General features: G+C 41.0%; 1 protein-coding gene across 5 annotated transcripts in view; it reads right to left on the bottom strand.

The window, feature by feature from the left end:
- Positions 1–5790: 5790 nt before the first annotated feature.
- The window catches only part of CD47 (CD47 molecule), a 64876-nt gene continuing 48913 nt past the window's right edge, over positions 5791–21753 (bottom strand). The window contains exons 7-11 of one of the 5 annotated variants that reach the window (XM_032780264.2): positions 18019–18111; positions 13363–13391; positions 11644–11668; positions 10922–10949; positions 5791–7951 (exon numbers count right to left, since the gene is read on the bottom strand). In XM_032780264.2, the coding sequence (XP_032636155.1) occupies positions 10924–10949; positions 11644–11668; positions 13363–13391; positions 18019–18111 (173 nt within the window). In that variant the 3' untranslated portion in view covers positions 5791–7951; positions 10922–10923. The remainder of the gene's footprint in view (positions 7952–10921; positions 10950–11643; positions 11669–13362; positions 13392–18018; positions 18112–21753) is intronic. The other 4 variants (XM_032780265.2, XM_032780267.2, XM_032780266.2 and 1 more) reach the window with 4 other exon arrangements.

A 21753-nucleotide genomic window follows, 5' to 3' on the forward strand; every position in this document is an offset into this window, starting at 1 on the left:
GATTGGGGACCAGATTCATTGGTACGTTCCAGCTATTTTGTGCTGCTTCAGTGATATAACGCAGCCTTTGCCCATTTTAACTAGCTGGATAAGCCAGTTTTATTAGTGCTTTTGGCCACTGAAGCATTACAAAATAGCCAGCGTACACTGGTGAGTCTGGTCCTGTATTTTTAAGAGACTTCTGTAGTGCCACATTAGAAGATTTACCTCTAAAACACCAGAGGCAAGAATTAATAGGCCAGATTTTTAAAAGTATTTAGGCACCAAAAATGCCCTGGATGCTTTTGAAAATCACACTAATCTGTGTCTTTAGGTGCCTTTGAAAAGCTGGGCCAACAAACTGAGAGCTTGTCCACGTGGGCATTTAGTTCATAATGTGCTTTGATCTAATCCCATTTAAAAAAGGACTAGAACAAAACGCTCCAATGAAGTTAGTGAACATCAGCAAGGTCAACGAGGACAGTTGGCGTGCAGAGGTGATAGTACGGGGTGAAGTCACACCCCAGTCTGCCTCAAAACTCAATGTTCAAGTAAACGAGCTCTAATTCTCCTCTCACTTCAGCAGAATTGCTCTTCTCGTCAGTTGACTTTTACTAGCATGAGATCAGAATCAAACTCTGATTCACCACTTGTGTACAGCAAACTATCTGTTCTTATAATGAACAGTTAAAGAAATGCTCATAACTGCGTGCCATATACATCTGTGGCATAAAAATCCAGCCAGCGATTAATTGGCACAGAAGAAAGTAAGTAAATATTTAGTAACATTGGGAACACGTCCCTGCTTCTGTAGTTCATCATTAAAGAGCAATAACTTCTAGAACAAAATATCAAAAATTCTTCTTGGGATCAGGCAACATCTTAGTGAAAGGCTCCCAGCTCTGCTATTATCTGACTATTATTCAACTTTCCTATCTTGCAATTTTGGGGTGTAATTCACCTCTGTGCATAGGTTTATTTACCACTCAAATCCTCAGTATAGGACTACAGTGGGATTCAACTGATGCCCAGACCTTGTGTTTACCCTCTGCATAGGGCTGACTTTCACCCTCAGTATATTGCTCTACTAAAGTGATTTAGGAGCACTAGTTCCACAAAGCGAATGAGATTTGTCCTCTTAAATCACATAGGTGTTTCCAAAAAGCCCACGCCTAGTCTGTAGTTGGAAGGGATAGACTCTTCTAAAGGGTAAGAATGATCATCTTACGGTGAAATTGTGGTTCTCAAGTACAAAGCTTTAATGTAAACTAAGATTAAGGTTTTTCTCACTGTAATTAAGGGGCTTGCATCACCACTGTTTTATGCTGATGTATCTTCAGTGAAATAGATGGAGTTATACCAGTGTAAAACTGGAATGATAAAGTGGTGAATCAGGCCCATGGTCCCCTAATGGTGAAATATGTCACCCCTTAACAGCTGTCTCCAAAGCACATGGAAAATCCATCTTTACCCAGAAAATATGCAGTCTACGACAATTTCAGTTTCCATAACTCTTTTTTTGGGCTTTCCAGCAAAACACTGTGAGATTCTGTTTTTAGTCCAATGTATTCTCTTCGTTACACTCCTGGGGCCAGATTCTGCTGTTACACTGGTGAATAGCTTGTCACATCATTCATAAGTTTCAATGGATTTACTCTGGATAGAGACCAACAGAACCAAGAGCAGAATTTAGTCTTTGATTAATTGACTCAAGTATGCAAGGTTGGAAAAGTGTCTTATTATTTCAGGTAAATAGCAGAGAGGTCTCTTTTGTCTCAAACTTTCTTATTACAGTGAGTTGATTGACCTAATTTTTTCTTCTTTACAACTTTCCTCCTGCCTTTTTCACTTGCACTATTAATTCCTGGAGGTCGTTCAGCAGTCGTTATCTCATACACATGTGATAACATTTAACTGCATCACAAATGCTCCTCGTTAGGGTAGACAGGAAGCACCTTCAGGGTAGGGACCATTCTCCCCTCTGTTCGGTACTGTGATGGGCACAATGATGGCCCATAATATTTCTTCAACCAAAATTTGCTTACTGTTGCTATGGTTAGTTTCTTTCCCACTCAGTGTGTTACTAAAAGCTGTTTACTGCTTAATGTAGTGTACCAGCCTTTCACTGTTGTACCAAGATTAGATTAGTAGCTCAGAACTCAGGGTACGCTGTTTATTCCCTTTCTGCCAATTACCACGCCATTTTTTCTTACTATACTCTGTCTGCTAGGAACATTAGAGATTGTGTAGAACCAGGACAACACAGAATCTAGGTAGTTTAAGGTGGAGGAAGTGGTCTGCTATGGGGAGAAGAGTAAGTAGATTGGGCAATTAGACTAGTGAAGAGAACAAGGGCCAGGAAATGCTTGTAGGTGACTTTGGTCATGAGAGTTTAAGTTGCATGTAGATGGCTGATGCCAGATCGCGGGGAGACAGCAGTGTGGCAATACAGGGAAAGGAGGAGCACAGGTCACTGGAGCTGTCTCACTGGCCACAAACATGACTATTTTGGGTAAAAATTGCAAATGCACCTAAATCACTCTGGTCCAGATCCTCATCAGGGTTTAGTCACCTAACACCTATTGATGGGCCAAGCTGTTGTTAAAAACAAGGACGGCTGAGTGGAATCGCTCCACAGCTACTCTATTCCCTTTAGTAATCTTGTTGTAACTACACCACCAACTAATTCACTCCATACCCAACTATTCCCAGCTTTGGGAACTGGTGGGAAGGAAGGGAAACAGAGGCTGTGGATAACAGCTATATTCAAATATAGTTCTAGGTCTTATCCTGCTCAGTTGTTTCAAGATCATTCAAAAAAAATGCCTGTGAAATCTCTGGCCTTGCATCAAATTCCAAGATACATTTTTAGGACAACACTAAGGTTCTTATTGCTGCTGTGAAACCTGAAAGCATTTGATGCAAACTTTCCATTTTATTACTACCAATAACTTGTTCTAGCCTGAAGAAAGCCTCTAAGGTGTTTCATTGTTACACTGACTATGGTCAGCGGGTATCAAAGGCCAAGCTATGGTCCCACCCATTTCCCAACCCACTGCCCCTCTCCCCTGAAGCTGGCGGGGTCTCAGCTGGAACTCAGTCCTGCCAGCAGCCAGGGCGGTTTGGGCCAGCCTGGGGAGTTCCTCTGGTTGTGGGAGTGGGGCAGGCTCAGGGCTCTGATGGGCATGGCCTCACGCAGAACAGACAAGGCCGGTGGGATAGCCTCCCCAAAGACGGGTGTTCACCCACCGCCCAGGTTACTGACACAGCATTTGTATTTATTGCTACGTCTACTTTAATGCTTAAATTCATCATATTTTGGAAGGATTTAATTGACCCTTTGGCAAACAAATCCATCAAACTCCATCCTCAAACAAGAAGGGTTCTGCTTCCATTGACTACAGCCGGAGCTGTGTGTGCATAGCCAAGGCCAGACTTGAGCCAAATGTGATTATACCCTCATTTGCCATTCATGGCAGATAAAATCTTCCTTTACCCATTTTTATATTCTCATTAACCCACAGAGGTAGATGTATAAACCTGGGAGTAAAAGTTTGCAGGTTCTGAAAGGAATTCACCATGTAGCTTGGATCATCTTTTAAATGGCTGAATTCTCTCCTTTCTGCACAGCTCAAGAAATCATGGAGGACAAACAGCATCTTTAGTTTTGATTCAGCGCCTGCTCAACCTTGTACTGACATCCTGACGAGATAAAGGAAACACCTTAATAGGTCTCTTTGAACAGCTGATTTTTGTATGGGGACATGATGAATTACCAGCGTGTACTTCTGCTGCTGCTTTGGTCTTGAGTAAATTTAACCAGCAACCAACAGAAAGAAAAATGAGTTTCCCTATACAGTAAAAGCAGCCTTCAGTAAAGGCCAAATTGTGCCATTGGTTCTGTATATGTAACTCCCAATGCCTTCAAAGGGGGTCAAAAGCATGTAACTGAAGAGTGAATTTAGCCTTGAGATTTTGTTCATGCTAAACTGAGATCAATTAAACTGACCATATATAACAGTCTGGAAAATATTGCCTCTGTTCTTTCATGTTTCTGGACAACCACTGAAAGTAAAAAAAAAAAAAAGAAAAGGAAGAAGTGCAGCTAAGAAAACAGGCAAAGACATGAACTCAAAACCTGCCGTGGGATTTAGTGGGGGTTTTACTACCGCCTTCTAGAAGATACCTAAAGGGGAAATGAGACCTTCCAGATTAGACCATTACACTGATCCCCTGGAACCACTCAAATGAGAATAGATACAGCCATTTCTGAAAGTACTAAATTTGCCTAGTCCAGCACTAACCTTGGCTTATAGAATTCAGCGAGCAGGTGGAACAGTACATGAACCAAGACGAAGTTCCTGTTGTACAATATGGCCTTCATGCCCATGGAATGTAACACTTCACAAATTCCAATTTTATCCTCTCAGATATCCTGTGAGGTGGGGAAGGGTTGTTACCCACCCTGGAGATGAAGAATCTCATCAGAAAGATTACCCCAGACAGCACATGAATCACATGGCAGATGGGGTAACTGAATCCAGCTCTCCTAAATCCCACTTCATTCAATCCTTTAATGACAGTAGACAACCTTCCTTCCTCTCAGATATCAACACTGCCATGTCAGCATAAACCAATTGTTTATCTAGGCTGGTATCCTTGGTTTAGGATGCTTCAGAGGAAAGCTGCAAGGAAAAATAGGCAGTTTGGATTGAAGCAAGTAAGGAACACGGAGGAGAGGAGGGCTCAAGAGAGAAATTTGAAATAGCCAGGAAAGCTTGAGAAAAGATGTTTGAGTAATGACAGCAAAGGTTTAAAAATGGAATGAAACTAGTATTAAAGTCCTCAGAGCTGACTGCCAGCATGTTAAAGCCTCAGAAAATTCAGCTAAGAGCTTTCTGTCCTGGATACATTTCAGTTACAATTTACGACCTAAAATTTTCGCTGTATACAGGTATGAGCTATCATCTTCCTGTTGCTGGATGCTGTTAAATGACTGCTACTTTCCATACCACTGGGCTGTTTCTCTGGTGAGAGAAGAGCTTCAGTCTAGTTTATGAAGACTGTGAAGTCTTATTTACTTGACTGACTGGGAGGGAATCCAAAGGCTGGGTTGCTTTTAAAGAAACTGGGGTTTGGCTTCTGTGTAACCAGTAAGGTAAGGTATTGTGGAAGCAGCTTTGCGAACTCTGTCTCATTCTTTGCAGTTTGCCCTAATTGAATAACCTCAGTGTGGGCTCCTGTGACTGTTTTGAGAAATGCGTACCTTTGGCTCTAATCAGGATGATGAGGGAGAGACCCAATAATGTCTGAATGATTGCGCTCACCTCTCAATTTCAATATTGTATGCAGCACAGTATGACTTTAATGACAGCTGTGAGCACTCAGCACCAGGTACTTTCAGATCCTCAAAGCTTTGCCACTGAGTTCCCAGCAGTGCAGAGGTCAGGCCAGTTTACACTAATTCTGCAGTGAAAGTCTGTGTAGCTACAAGATAATTAAATTGCTTACCTGGGAATGGCTTAAGACTTTCTTGCTAAATATTTTGCCCTGTTTAAGGACACGAGACTGTGGTATTAAATGCTCAGACATTAGTATTTGTTAAAAATAAAAGTGCTACTAATTTTCCAGTTATGATGATTTCAATACAAAATAGGTTTGGTTAGGGTATATTGGAATTACTTAATTCAACAGTGTTTTTCACAATTTACATGGCCTGCTTTTCCATCACAGTGGCTAATAATCCCTGAAATTATGCCTTTAAAGAGCAGTTACACCAGTAGTCATTTGTGGAAAGAATAAAGACTCTCAAACAGCTTAACATGGTTTTATTTTAAGTATAATAATGCAATATTTACAAAGTTATGTTCATAAATAACACCACTTGGGTAAAGATTGCAGATATCCAAAATGCCAAATCATGAGAATATGGTTTATATATATACACACACACACACACAGAGGAATCAGTCATTTAAACAACTTTGGTTTTTACTGGAGGGAAGGTAGCGTGAAGTGACTTTAAGAAATTAACTAACCCACTTTTAACTGGCTCCCAAAAGTAATCCAAAGCAGAGCCTTCGCATATAGCAGTATGATTAATAGACAAGTACTGGGTACTGAATTTTTTTGGTAATATTTTATTGAAGGAATTTGACTTCACCACAACAGTGGCTGCTAAATTCCAGTTTGCTTACAGTTGATTATAAAGCTATATTAAGAGTAAGGCAAAACAGAATTTCAAAGCCTGCTACTTCGTGGAGCTGCTATTAACTACTAGAGGATATCAGTAACTAGAGGGGTATAGATGAGGAGTCCCATGCATAAATGTTAGGGAAGTCCCTGGATTGCCTCTTATTAATGATCCATACTATCTTACTTGGACTATTTTGATTAATGGGGGAGGCTTAACCAAAGGACTAATATATATAGATTTCAACTCTCTATGAATACCCTGATGCTACACCACATTCCCAAACCACACACCTTTAAAAAATTAAGGCAATATGGATTAGATCCTTACAAAGCAAATACAAACTTATACTCCCTAACATTTACACATGAGAATATCCCACTGACTTCTGTAAGGGTGTAGTGGGTTAGCTGAGGTGCTCAATCCTACAGTCCTCACATGGGGCCTATGCACGTGAGTGTAGGATCAGTCTGTCTTCCCTCCTCCTACCCTCCAAGTTAATTCCATGGTCTCTATATCAAACTGCAGTATGCCCTGGCTCTCTATAGTCACAACTATAGAACACTGCTTTCCTACTAGTTACAGTGGGTGAACCCTCAAAGTATAGCTGTCAGCAAGGCCTCACAGACTACATAAGACATGAAGAAATGATTCTAAATAGGTTTTAATACATTTTTACATGTAAAACTTATACGCTCAGAAGCTGAATTTACTTATTCCCTGTTTGAAAGAGTCTTCTGTTTATGATATAATGACAATATCACAAAGTCAGTAGCAGGATCCCATGAAGTAACAGCTCATTTTTTATGCATATATTCTTGGTAATAACGAGGCAGATTTAAAATGCAGATTTGCTGCTAACTTTGATGATTCTGTTTTCTGAAAGCATCAAGAGGTTCAGTCTGCAAAGAAGAAAGCCTGAGACTGGTTTCAGTACTACAGACTATATCATATGAACATTAAGGGTACCTTCAACAATGAAATCAATGGGTATTGTGCCCAACAACTGCAGTGCTGAATTTGACTCGGGGTGAGTAATATTTAATCAAGACTACAACAAGAGGCACAAAAAACATCAGATTAAAATATCAGTAATCGAAGCACACCATACAACTACTATATATACAAGGAGACTATTATAGTATGCGGGAGTAGGGGGAACTTGGGTAATCATTAAAAAAGGCAAGGCTTTGTTTAAGCAGTTTTTTTCAGTGTGGCAAGTGCCATTGTTTTCAATAATACATACATTGAAAGTGAAAAGAGTAACATTTGTACAAACATCCACTTTCTATTCATACCATATAAGCATGAACATATCTTGCCTGTGCACACACAAAACCCCACTAATCTAAATGTAATTACAACCTTTAGCATATTTAACTTCATAGTAGCGACAGTGGATTTTTGTTAATATTTGAAGGGAGAGAGGGTGAGAAGGAGAGAAACATGCAATACCAATTTGTTTAAATTATCACAAAGGTCTGTTCCAGGAGCATAGTGCTAGTATCATTTGGTCACTGACCTGGCCCAGTTTTAACACAGACTCCAGGGGAAAAAAACAACTCTCTCTCTTGAATGGAACTACCGCTGCTGTAACTATAAAATTACATGTAAATCATTTTAGCATTTTTTTTTCCAAACGTGCAAAACAGCCAAGTTCCTGATTTTCTTCTCTTTCACTAGTGCATCATCAAAGGCCACGGTGTATAAACAAATGTATTTCTTTTCACATATCACCACCTCTATAGCAGATTCTGTCACTCTCGCCAGTTAGTTATGCTGGAAAATTACAAAACAAAACTATTATTCAAGAGTGTTTTGATTAACATCACCCACAATCACCTACACTTTGTGCTGCCTAATTAAATTCAAACTTTACAATTTTTCTAAAATGTAGACAAATTCACTCATAAAAGCAAGAGTGGCTAGTATTGGCTTGAGCCACGTATAGTAAAAACAACTGGGGTATAATTTCTCAGCACAGCTTGGCATCGTATCTCAGTTTTGACCGTAAAATCCCTGTTACTCTAGGAGGTGATTTTTTAAAGGTACAGATAGCAGGTGCCTAACTAACCTATGTGTTTTTAAAAGTCTTCACCCAGATATGGAGTGAAGAATTTTGATTTGTATAAACAGGGCCCAGGAAAACATTGAACAATTCATTTAAAATTGTCTGTCAATGCAGAATTCGCCTTCAGAAGTGAAAGCTTGTTGCACTGACGCCATTTTGCTGTCTGACTTTATTGACATTTAAAAAAAATGTAGATGACAGAACTTCACACAGTATAATGGTCTGCTTGTGTTAGATCACTGCTGAGGGAAAAGAAAGTGTTGCTTTCCAAAGCAGGAGCACAGATACTTCCTATGAAAGAGCCTTCCCCCCCTCCCCAGTCTTTATTTCAGTTATACCAAACAACTAACATATTTTATCACTTTCAGGGATGCTGGTAAAGTTATTCATTGTCTCATATGAGCAGATGCATTCCTACTGGTTTAGAAAGCAGTCCTTATGTGTACTTGGATGAATCACAACAGCTTAGCCATGAGTTACAGAAATTCAGCAGTATATTGTACTTAATTTAATATTCCAGCTTATAAGTATCAAAAAACTAGCATCAGACAATCATCTTACTGGCTGTCTCTAGTTCCATTTGTGCTCTGCACAAAGATAAAATTGGTTGAAACCACCTCCATCTAATAATGTAGAGTTCTGTCTAGACTCAGGGTCTGGCAGGTTCTTTGAACTGGCCTTCTAAGTCTCCAGGGGCAGCGAAAGTAGAAATAGTGTCTCCTAGTACTTATGTGGGTGGTATGCGAGAGCAGGAAATATAACACACTAGCACGAAGAAGGAATACAAGGAGAAAAATAGGTAGTCTACATGTAAGATAAGAACATGGACCATTAAAACAATAACTTAAACAGGTGACAAACCCACAAAGCCAAGGGAATTCTCTACTTGATGAAGTCAAACAGTGCAGAGACACTATAGAATGTCTGAGCATACATACTCAGGACACTACTAAATTGTGGAGATCTTCCTCTAGCAGGGGTATGCATTTCTTTCTTAAAATGTTTGGTGGTTGCCTTAGCTCAACACTTCTTTGCTAAAACGTGTACCTCATAAAACTAAAACAAAAAAAGCTATTACCTGTATTAAAGCAATTTTGTCACTCTACAAGTTCATATGGTAACACAGCTTCAGCAAACATTCTCAAATTGCTACCATGATCACACTGGGTAAAGTGCTAGATTCACCAGTGTATAGTCAGTAAGATATCAGTGTGCAACTAATGTATTGGGAAAACTGTAGCAATACCAGTCAAAGCAGATAAAATATATGGTCACCAGACTAGCTTAGTTTTTAAGTTAAGCTAGTTTTTCAAATAAATACATCAGTAAACAGAAAATTAAATGCACCATGATAATTTTTTTTTTTAAAAAAAACCTTAAAATTTAATTGGTCAAAAGGCAATTTTTTTTAATTTGACAAATAAAAATGCTACTTAACCAACAGCATTACCCCCAAATACTATTAAGTTTTTGTACCAAGTGTCAGATAAAAAAATAAAATAATTTCTAAGTGGAGGAATAATATGCATGTTCAAGCCTGAGAACAAATTACACCTGAAAATGTAACACAACCTTAAATGACAGTCAAATTAATACATGATATTCTTTGTACTACTAATCCCATATTTGATTATTACAATTGCTAGAGATATAAAAATGACATTTAATAATTTTTTATTTAACTTCTTGAACATCATTCTGTTTGGATAGTCCATAGTCACCTTTCTGGATCTAAATCTCCTGTTAAAAAGTGATTGTTTGGGTTTCCAACAAAACAGGAGAATGCTTAAAATCAAATGTAGTTTTTCATTTCACTTTTTATACTCTTGAAAAAATACTCTGTTTTTAAAAAGAAAAACCTTCAAAGTCTAAAAGTTGGGCCCACACTACTTGGCAATGTCCCTTTAACTATAATCAGCAAAAGAGAGGAAAATCATTGAGTGTCTCCCCTCTTTTTGGCCCATTACAGTCCATAAAGGAGACTTAAAGGTCTATACACACCCTTTCCCTCACAACCAGGGGGGAAAAAACGTAAAAAGTTTGCTTGTTTTGTACATTATAAATTCAGCTCTTGTTTACCCTCTTTTTACTGGTAGACTCTATAGATGATAGGAGTATTAGGAAGCTTATGACATCACAAAGTGATATTTGATCAACTGAAAGGGAAAGTGTTTTTTGTTAACACCTATTTAATTCACACACCTAACAACTGGTGGGAGGGCAAGGGAGCTCTCTTTTGTTCATGATTCGATACCTCTAGCCCTTCTGGTAAGAGCTAAGAGAGGTTGCAGTTTGCATCTCTGATTGTTACAAAGGAGACTTCAGCTAAACAAAGATGGTAATACTTGACATTTCTGCTATTTCCAAGATAAAATATAGCAGAAATAGTCCAATATTTAAACAATCCTACACACCCTTCACAATCCTTCTTTATACCATATATCATAAAGCAGTAAAAAAAAAAAAAAGGATACAAACGCATGTGTTTTCAGGTCACCTATAACATTCCAGTACAATGCAACAGAACTTAAAAGATTGCACCTTTCATGCGATCCATATCCTATGCTGTATCATATATTAGCAGCATCCTCGGTATAAGTGATTTTTAATTTTAAAATCCCACAGTAAATGTTAATTAACTGATCAAAATCTGCAGCGGCAGGTAACATTCGACTCACCATCATTCTAACATCACTCCTTTTGCATCTTTAAAAGTCAAGCAGAGGATTAGTAATTAGCCAAGCAAATAATTAGAAATGTTACATGATTAGTATTGATTAGTTTTAAAATAGGTGTTGAGACGTCACTACTTCCCAGTATGCCAATTAATGAATTTCTGAAAAGCCTAAGGAAGACAGGTTTCAGGGCCACCCTTCTTCCACTGTAAAAATCCCCCACACCAGGCATTAGCAGTGTTTCTTTCCCATATCATTTTACCCCACCACCATGGGTCTTCCCAAACCCAAGAGATCACAGAGAAGAGGAGTGAGATTTTGCCTTACCCCACTGTGAAAGTCCCTTGTCCTACGTAAATGCACCTCATAAAGAATACTGGCTCAAAAACAGACTTCCTGGAGGAACATCCCTTTTCCTCAGTAAGAGGTGGCCTTTTTGCAAAGCAGACAGGGATACTGTTCCAATTATGATGCTACTTTTGTTCTAAAGCAGTCAGCAATCAATGGCTAGCAGGTGTAGACAGTACACAACACTCCCTTACGCCCAGAGTTGCAGGCATCACACAACAGTGATACATCAAACTCTTAGTGGCTCAGGGAGCTGGATAATTTGAGACATTTTACTCAAAGCAATAGCACTCAGTGCTAGGCAAAACTGTGACCCATCTCTAAAAGGCTTTGTATAATCCCTTAAGTAAAAACATAAGATTTTGATTACCACCTACCATTAAGTGGTTCTTCTACAGCTTTCTGTAAAATATTTAAAAATATTTATATATATATGTAAAAAGCCTTCACGTCTATTTTTGGCTCGCCACAGTTAAATTACTCTAATTGACATATACAGTAAGTAGTGATTCTACAAAAATGAAAGAAGCTGAAGATTAGTAACTATGGTTATGAAAAACAAATCCATCAATAATTGCACTCTCTTTATGTTATCTCCAACCACATCAGGAACCTCATTTTCCTAGTGAAATGTGTACAGGTGGCAAGAGATACACAATGAGACACACTACTTGTAAGTGAAGCAGCAATGACTTTTCTCCGCAGTCTGATCATTGGTGCAAGAAGCAAACAGCACCAACATTAAAAAGTACGAGTTAATAGCTCTACAGGAGACATCCCAAATACTTTTACATTTTATCTAGTAGGGAACTAACCAGAAGCAAAGCAATATGGACAGACTGGAAACCTGATAGATTTTAAAAGGAAATTGATTAAGGTTGTCAGTCTCAAATACACGCCCTTTTCCTGTGGGCCTCAAGAAAGTGTCAAGAATTATTTTAGAAATGTGCCCCTAATAAAAATAAATCACAGGTCTCTGAGTGCAAGGTTACCATAGCCCTCTGGTTATAAAGAATAAAATAAACTTTTAATTTTAAAAGCAACTGCACGTCTTTTTATAAACTCCTTTAACCCACAGCAATAGGTGCTGAATTTCTCGATGGAGGCAGGCAACCCTAAACCTGATTTTCAGACTAGAATTTCATTGCATCTCTAGACTGCTGTGTACTTTACTGTACCCACAAAACAATTTGTTTGTCTCTCTTTGGAATCATCCAGTGCCAAATGCTGGGGCACCGAGCCATAAGTCCATCCAGTAATTAGACATCCAAAATTATAGGGATTCTGATTGCAGCTGTAAAAAGGGCCAGTTTGTATTTGATTACCCTTTGGAAAACAGGGTAACCACAATTTTTGGAGGCAATTGGACCTAGTATATTTAAAAGGAAAAAAAAAAAAAAAAAAAAAGGCAGGCTGCAAAACCAGGATTACCTTCCTTAGAAAGATTCAAAAACATACACTTATTCTGCATGACTAAAGATAACAGCCACTCTGCTTTCAGATGGCCTCTTCAATATTAGGGGCATTGTAAAGAAAATTATAAAGGATATAGCATTTGTGTAGCTGGGAACCCAAAAGTGTTAGACCTTCCGTGTGAAAGAGACTGTGACAATGAAAAAAAGTGTGTGTGTGTGTGTGTGTGGGAATAATTTATTACAGACAGACTGAAATCTTGTTTATTAAATGTTTATACATCTATTAATGCCAACAAAGGGTGCACTGTCAACTGAAGGTATCCATACAGCCACACAAAATATGCAGCATGGTCAGTGGAACAGGAAGCTTCCTTAGACAGCCTGACCACCCAATGGTCCTTCCAACTCGAGCTGGATAGGATAGCTCTGTTTCCATTCAAATCCTTGGCCTGTCAGATAAGTAAGCCAGCAAGGGGACCAATTACAGATATCTGGAAGTAGATCATCAGGAACTGGACTACAACCACCAATTCAATTAACACAAACTACTGAAGAGCTACCATATAGCAGTGACTTTTGCTTGCTAGCAGCCTGGTCTGAATTCAAACCAGTGGTGACAGGCTCAGTATCTCATTACCATACCTCATCTAATTACCCCAAATTTATTATTATTAAGCTTACCGTTGAAGCTTGATCTTTCTTGCTGGAACCTAAAAATATTACAGAACATAAAAATGAGCATGTTCTTAGCTATATAAAAGAATCCAACATGTAATTGAAGAAAAAGACAAAAGTTGGAGGAAAGCAACAATAGTTAGAAGGAATCACATCCTTAGTTATTTATCCCAAACTACTTTGTGCGATTTGTACATTCTAGAAGACTGCATCACTCTTCTGAAGAGGGGATAAATGTTCCTAGCACATGTGCTCTGTGTATTAATTCAGCTAAAGCACTTTGAGATCATGAATAAAAAGCATTACACAAGAGCATTGTTATTGTTACTATAGCACTCTTGTGTTGGGGGGAGGGTATTGTTTCCACAATGATACATTTGCTTGGCCAGCTCACTGCATAAAAATCTATCACATGAATGATGATGTTGCAATGGGATTTCGCTGTAATAAAATCTACTCCTTACCTCCCAAAACCATATCTAATAAAACTGTAGCAGCACAATCTGGTGATATAAAAACCACAAAAGTGAAGCTAAATAGTTTAGATTAGCATGTTGCATCAAAGCCAAACTCTGTCAATGGAAGTTGTGTTGGGGTTACTCTGTTGCCTGTTCTGGTCTCTCTCGGTTCACCCCTCAGGTGTCAAGCTCCATGCCTTTACACCTCCTGGGATGGAAGTCTCTGATTCTCCTACTGTTAGGCCAGGTCCAAAGTAGAGTACCCAGGGTATGAACAATGATAACTTAGCAGGCCCAAGGGGGTTCAGCATTTGCAAGTCTTCATTTTGAGAGCTTGTGACCAATGGTTAATACAGGTGACCAGAACAAACCATTGTTTAATCTTAGCAGGAGCACAGTATAATATAAGAATCAAAGAATTTTAACACAGCAAAGGGGCTATGTGTACTTCTGTTTTACTCTAATCCTCACCACCCTATGTTAATGGGCCAGGCATGTTTGTTTCTTCAGACCATCATGCAGAATGTCTGTCTCTGGCCACGTCTACACTACGGGATAATTTCGAATTAGCTAAAACCGGTTTCATAAAACTGATATTATAAATTCGATTTCACGTGGCCACACTAGGCACAGTAATTCGGTGTTGTGCGTCCATGGTCCGAGGCTAGCGTCGATTTCTGAAGCGTTGCATTGTGGGTAGCTATTCTGTAGCTATCCCATAGTTCCCGCATCTCCCCCGCCCCTTGGAATTCTGGGTTGAATCATTGTCGCGGGTGGTTCTGGGTAAATGTCGTCAATCACATTCCTTTCCTCCGGAAAACAACAGCTGACAATTCCTTTCGCCGCCTTTTTCCCTGGATGCCCTGGCAGACGCCACTAGCACGGGCAACCATGGAGCCGTTCAGCTTTTTTTTTTTCCGGCACCGTATGTGTACTGGATGCCGCGGACAGAGGGCGATACTCCAGCCGCTACACAGCAGCATTCATTTGCTTTTGCATGATAGCAGAGATGCGTTACCAGTCGTTCTGTACCGTCTACTGCCAGGAGTAAACTGGCAATGAGATGACTGGTTATCTCTCCCCCTCCCCTCTGTACTGTCCACTGCTATCATGAGTGCCCCTGGCTGAGATCGGCCGGGGCGCAAAAGCAAAATGGGAATGACTCCCCGAGTCAATCCCTCCCTTTATGGTTTCTAAAAATAGAGTCAGTCCTGCCTAGAATAAGGGGCAAGTGTACTAGAGGACCAGTGTATCAGAGCACAGCTGCTCCGTGTCAGTATTCACAGGGGGTGCCCTGCAACAACCCCACCCGTTGCTTCCCTCCTCCCCCAACCTTCCTGGGCTACCGTGGCAGTGTCCCCCCCCATTTGTGTCATGAAGTTATAAAGAATGCAGGAATAAGAAACAGAGACTTGTTAGTGAGATAAAATGAGGGGGAGGCAGCCTCCCGGGGCTATGACAGTCCAGGCAGTACAGAATCTTTTCTTTACACAGGGAAAGGGAGGGGCTGATTGAAGCTCAGCCCCCAGTTGCTATGATGAAGACGGTTACTCAGCCGTTCTGTACCTATCTACTGGGAGTGACCAGGAGTCATTCCTGTTTTTACCCAGGCGCCCCCATATTCAGTTAAAAGCATTGGAGCACTCAGGGGTTCATGAAGGACATGTTACCAGTCCTATTGCACCGTCTACCACCGGGGAGGGGAGAGGAGCGATACTTGCTCTTCACTGCTGCAGCATCGCGTCTCTACCAGCGCAGCATTCAGTACACATAGCGGTGACATTGAAAGAAGTCAAGAAAATGATTTCTTTCCCTTTTCTTTCACGTGGGTGGATGGGGGGGAAGAAACTGAGGAGCTATTCCCTGAACCACGCCAGACACTGTGTTTGAACCTACAGACATTGGGAGCTCAGCCAAGAATGCAAATACTTTTCAGAGACTGCTGTGGACTGTGGGATAGCTGGAGTCCTCAGTACCCCCTCCCTCCCTCCATGAGCGTCCATTTGATTCTTTGGCTTTCCGTTACACTTGTCATGCAGCACTGTGTAGCCTGGAGATTTTTTTCAAACGCTTTGGCATTTCGTTCTCTTCTGTAACGGAGCTCTGATAAACAGATTTGTCTCCCATAAAGCGATCAGATCCAGTATCTCCCATACGGTCCATGCTGGAGCTCTTTTTGGATTTGGGACTGCATCGCCACCCGTGCTGATCAGAGAGCTCCACGCTGGGCAAACAGGAAATATAATTCAAAAGTTCGCGGGGCTTTTTCTGTTTACCTGCCCGCTGCATCCGAGTTCAGACTGCTGTCCAGAGCAGTCAGTGGTGCACTGTGGGATACCGCCCGGAGGCCAATAACGTCGATTTACGTCCACACTAACCCTAATCCGATATGTTTATATCGATTTTAGTGCTACTCCTCTCGTCTGGGAGGAGTACAGAAATCGATATAAAGTGCTCTTTATATCGATATAAAGAGCGTTGTAGTGTGGATGGGTACAGCGTTAAATCGATTTAACGCTGTTTAAATCGATTTAAACGCGTAGTGTAGACCAGGCCTCTGTCAGTCTTCTCTCAACAAACAGCTGCCTGGCAACTGCCTGCCCCTCTAGAGAATAACTTTTAACAGTTCAGTGCCCTTTTGAACTGTTCTGGCTTCTAGCCTGAGCAAAACAAGTCTTGTAACTTTGTCTGGAGCCTGGAAGTAGTAGCTTCCTAGTTCACTGCTCAAGCAATGTCACTTAATGACCTCCACCCTTGCTTCTGGGGAAGTGCTTTATCTAGAGTCACTGTATTGCCTTCCTGCTAGTTTCCTAGCAGCTTTGCTATTCAACTAACTCACCATCTGAATACCATAAACATTTCAATAATCACATATACCCATACAGCAGAGGTCAACAACCTTTCAGAAGCGATGTGCTGAGTCTTTATTTATTCACTCTAATTCAGGGGTTCTCAAACGGGGGGTTGGGACCCCTGGGGGGGGTCATGAGCTATCAGCCTCCACCCCAAACCCTGCTCTGCCTCCAGCATTTATAATGGTGTTAAATATATAAAAAAAGTGTTTTTTTCATTTATAAGGTGGGGTTGCGCTCAAAGGCTTGCTATGTGAAAGGGGTCACCAGTACAAAAGTTTGAGAACCACTGCTCTAATTTAAGGTTTTGCGTGTCTGTAATACATTTTAACATTTTTAGGAAATCTCCTTCTCTAAGTCTATAATACATAACTAAACTATTGTTGTATGTAAAGTAAATAAGGTATTTAAAATGTTTAAGAAGCTTCATTTAAAATTAAATTAAAATGCAGAGCCCCCTGGATCAGTGACCAGGACCTGGGCAGTGTGAGTGCCACTGAAAATCAGCCCGTGTGCAGCCTTTGGCACGTGTGCCATAGGTTGCCTACCCCTACCATACTGTATGTATCCCAATTACCAAGTCACATACAAAATAAAGAACATATTACAGATCAGCCCCACAGCTTCCAGTCTGCACATATCCAGAAGCAGAATTTGCCCCATAACTACATCTAATACACACGAATAAAAAAAGTTTTTCTCCCAAACTAATCCCTCCCACTTACCTCAATTCTCCCTCTGCATTTAAGTTTCCCTCTGCCTGGGTCATTTTACCTACTCACTTTTTGGTCACCCCCTTGGGTCCAGTTCCTAAAGAAGTTTGTTTTTTACAGGTATTTATTGTATATTCCAAAAGCACATCATTAGATTATATACTTTTCTGATTAGTTTATTCTGATGTCAGTACTGGATGAGGAGACCAATTCATGCAATGAGACTGAAATACAAATCAGGCTATGTTACTAAAATCAATTCTAGAATTATCTTGCTGGCCAGAGAATTTTCCCAGAAGTTTGGCTTTGAAAAAGCATAAGTGGGCCACACTGTTCACTCCAGGAGCTCCCTTCACAAAATATCTACCAGATAGTCTCCCAACTCCTCAAGGAAAAAGGTTTTTGGAGAGGAGGGTTCACATGAGGGAGGGGAATATGTCACAGATTAGTGGAGAAAAGGAAACTGGTGTTTGGAGTTGAGAGGCCTGTATTTTTTTAAAACAACGTAACTTGTAACATGCTATTTTTAAATACAATTAATTTCACCTCCAAAGAAATGAAGTCAGGGAACAGTTCTTCTGAACATTCAGATTAAAACACCAGAAAAAATGTAATAAAAAAATATTAGGTGCTACTTACCCATAAGAAATGCATGAATTAGGCCAACAAGTGCTGTAAGAGCCATAATGGCTAAGCCAGCAATAACGACAGCACCATTTTTCGGACGGCATGCTGTTGAAAACAAATTAAACATTTATATTATTTTATTTTAAGCAGGTAGAGGAAGATATAAGATGTAATTTCTCACTGAAATTTTTCTGTTTATAGCATGAATGTTCATTTTCAGCTAGTAAGGGACAACAGCCTAATTTACCTATTTTAACGATATGCAGAAAAAAAATCCTAGTAATTTTTGAAATGTCATTTAACATATAAAATTATAGTAATCTGTTGCATTCTAAGGGCATTTTTAATTATTCAGTGTTTTTGTCCTTTAGATTAGAACTTCTACTCCCTATTTGCAATATCGTGCAAATTTAATACAATGAAAAATAATTTTGGGGAGAGTCATAATTAAGTACATAGCAAATGTTTTGGGTCAAATTCTGCTCTCCATTACACAAGTCTAAACCTGGAGTGGCTCAAAAATATCCCCCAGATTCTCCAAATTTACATCAATAGAGCTGAGAGGAGAACTTGGCAGTTAAAATCTAACCTAGTCCCCCACCAAAATGCCCACTCACCCTGCCCCAATTAAGAAAAGAACTTAAGTTTAACTTCAGTAGGGCTACTCATCTGCTCAAAGCTAGGTATATGCTTAGACTCAAGGTCTCTAATTTCTACTGAAATATTTAAATGTTGAATTTTTAAATAAAATGCTGTCTCATACTGTAATTGAGTACTGTGAAAGGGACACTATCAATTTGGGAAAATATTACTTCTGTTTGAAAATGTTGCACCTACTATAATAAAACCACCAGCTAAGGTTACGATAAGTGAAAAAGACGAGCTAAAAAGTTCTCAGTTTATTTAACTGTTGCATTTGACAGCATTTAGGCCATGATCCTGCAAACACTTACTTACATGCTTAACTTCATGTATTTGTGTATGTGTTGGTAAGATCAGGGTCGTAGTGTATAGTCAGATGGACTGTTTCACCTCTATAGTCAGTTTTTCTTTTGCTAAAAGACTCATTGAAAAACAGCAACAGAAAAACCTCATTTTTCTCAAAGGAGTTTTTTTGTTTGTGATATTTTTAAAGTCAAGATGGTATTTAAAGGATGCTCTATCAGAAGCAGGATTTTTTAAAGATTAGGCAGTTAAAAAAAATCCAAGTTAACATAGCTTTAAGAACCTGTTTTCAAAAGTTCTTTGTAACCGTTTTTGAGGCCAGTGCAGAGATGTATATTTTTTCCTTTTTAAAGAAGTTCAGTTATTGAAAACTCTCCATAGCTTTTCTTCCCAGCCCCCATTTAAAAATAGTTACAACTTGTTCACACTGGCCAAAACAGCAATGCTACTTGACACCATTTTCAAGAAAAGTTTTTGAAACTGTTTCTTAACCATGGTGCATTTAGTAGAACAGAGGCATAATTCTCTCAAGTCAAATTCACATTTATGCTTTCTAGGATAAGTCACTTCAAGAGAAAGTATTCTATATGAACACAGTTCAGTGTTCTACCATTACTAGAGCCGTGTGCAGATACAAAATTTGCATCTGCATCTGATCTGGAAGCTGCAAAAATGGTCTGCTGATAAAAAGCAGATATCTGTGGATTTGTAGGGCTCTAACCATTATTCCCAAACCCACTGCCAAGGTTGGCCAGCCCTAAATTTGTCCTCTCTTTCTTCTGAGATTACTCTGCTCTGTGTTTTACTCTTGAAGAAAAAAGCTTCAATTTTTTGCTCGCCCACTAGAAAATAAAAGCCAAACGTTAATCAGAACTGTATCAGAACAATGCAGGCACTCTTCTGAGTTTACTGTTCAATGCATTAGCGTTCTTGCCGAAGCTCCTGTGATTCATTTGCCTCAACGATACTGTTAAAACCTGCACAGCAAAGCAAAGGTTTGACAATGCATGCTACTGATTTATTCATTTAAACATCAGATATGGATTCTGCCTCTGTGCACGTGTGTTTTCTTTTTAAGATTTTGGAACACAGTCAAAACAACACAGTAATGAGGGTCAATGGTGGTTGTAGGTGACTCTGTAAGGATGCAGTGTTGCAAAATAAGTAGTAAAATAAAGCAATCCTTTTTTTAGGCAACTGCTTGCAGGACGCAGCCATGCTAGATAGTCAAGACTAACGAAACTATAATATGTAACAGCGGTCGGTGACCTTTCAGAAGTGGTGTGCTGAGTCTTCATTTATTCACTCCAATTTAAGGTTTCGTGTGCCAATAATACATGTTAACGTTTTTTAGAAGGTCTCTCTCTATAAGTCTATATATTATATAACTAAACTATTGTTGTATGTAAAGTAAACAAGGTTTTCAAAATGTTTAAGAAGCTTCATTTAAATTAAATTAAAATGCTGATCTTACGCTGCCGGCCTGGGGTTCGATTCACCTACGCCGGCAGTGGGCTGAGCAGGGCCTCTGGCTGGGACCGCGGCTGGCAAGGGGCTGGCAGCCAGAACCCCAGATTGGCAATGGACTGAGCGAGACCAGCGGCCGGGACCCCAGACTGGCAGCGGGCTGAACGGCTCAGCCCACTGCTGGTCTGGGATCCCGGCCCTACTCACATATGGTGAGTACCTACCTTCTCCCTGGTTTTAGCCCATTCTCTTCCTCTCTCTCTGCACTGAGCTGAGGGTGGGAGTGCACTGAGCACAGGGCTAGGGGTGAAAGAGCAGGCTGAGGGTTGGGGTGTAGGGGTCTGCCAGGAGCTAGAATGAGGCAGGGGGCTCAGGGTTGGGGCAGGAGGTTTGGGTGTGGAGTGCTTACCTTGGCAGCTCCCATTTGGTGTGAGGGGTGGGGATGGGTATGTGCGGGGGATGCAGGAATCAGGGCATGGAGTGTGGGGGAGCTGGGTATGTGTGGGGGGTGCTGGAGTTAGGGCTGGGATTGTGGGGGGTGCAGGGGTCAGGGCAGGGGGCTGGGTATGTGTAAGGGTGGGGCAGGGGTCAGGACAGGGGGCAGGGGGGTGCAGGACTCAGGGCAGAGGACTGGGGAGATGGGAGGGGGGTTCAGGAGTCAGGGCAGATGGCCGGGGGTGTGGGCTGGAGTCGTGGGCATGAGCAGTCATGGCAGGGGGCTGGAGGGGATATGCCCCATTTCCACCCTCTTTCCCCCAAGGCCCCAGCCCCGCCTCTTCTCCGGAGCAGCGAGCACGCAGTGGCTGAGGTTCCAGCTCCGCTTCTCCCCCTCCCTCTCCAGGGCCATCAGCTGTTTGGCCGCAGGGAGGGAGAGGAGGAGAGGCAGGAACCCAGCATGCTGGGGGAAGAGGGAGCTTGGCTGCCAGTGGAGGCTGCCCTACAGCAGCAGTCGGCGGGACTGAGCTTCTGCCCCCTACCCTTGCAGGAGAGAGCGGTGGGCGGAGTCAGAGAAGAGCAGGCTGGGCCGGGCAGGATTTTTAATGGCATGCTGCTGCCTGCCGGGGTCCCAGCCACCGGCCTCACCCGGCCCCCTGCCAGCCTGAGTTCGGCGCCGGGCTGAGCGGGGCCAGCGGCCGGAACCCCGCGGCAGCAGCGTGCCATTAAAAATTGGCTCGCATGCCATAGGTTGCCAACCCCTGATGTAACGCAATGCCTTTAGGCTATTTTCCCTTCACCAGATACAAAAGACGGTTACTCACCTTTGTAACTGTTGTTCTTCGAGTGCTTGCTCATATCCATTCCAGTTAGGTGTGCGCGCGCCGCGTGCACGTTCGT

The sequence above is a fragment of the Chelonoidis abingdonii genome, chromosome 1, assembly GCF_003597395.2.
Source record: "Chelonoidis abingdonii isolate Lonesome George chromosome 1, CheloAbing_2.0, whole genome shotgun sequence".
Classification (NCBI taxonomy): Eukaryota; Metazoa; Chordata; order Testudines; family Testudinidae; genus Chelonoidis; species Chelonoidis abingdonii.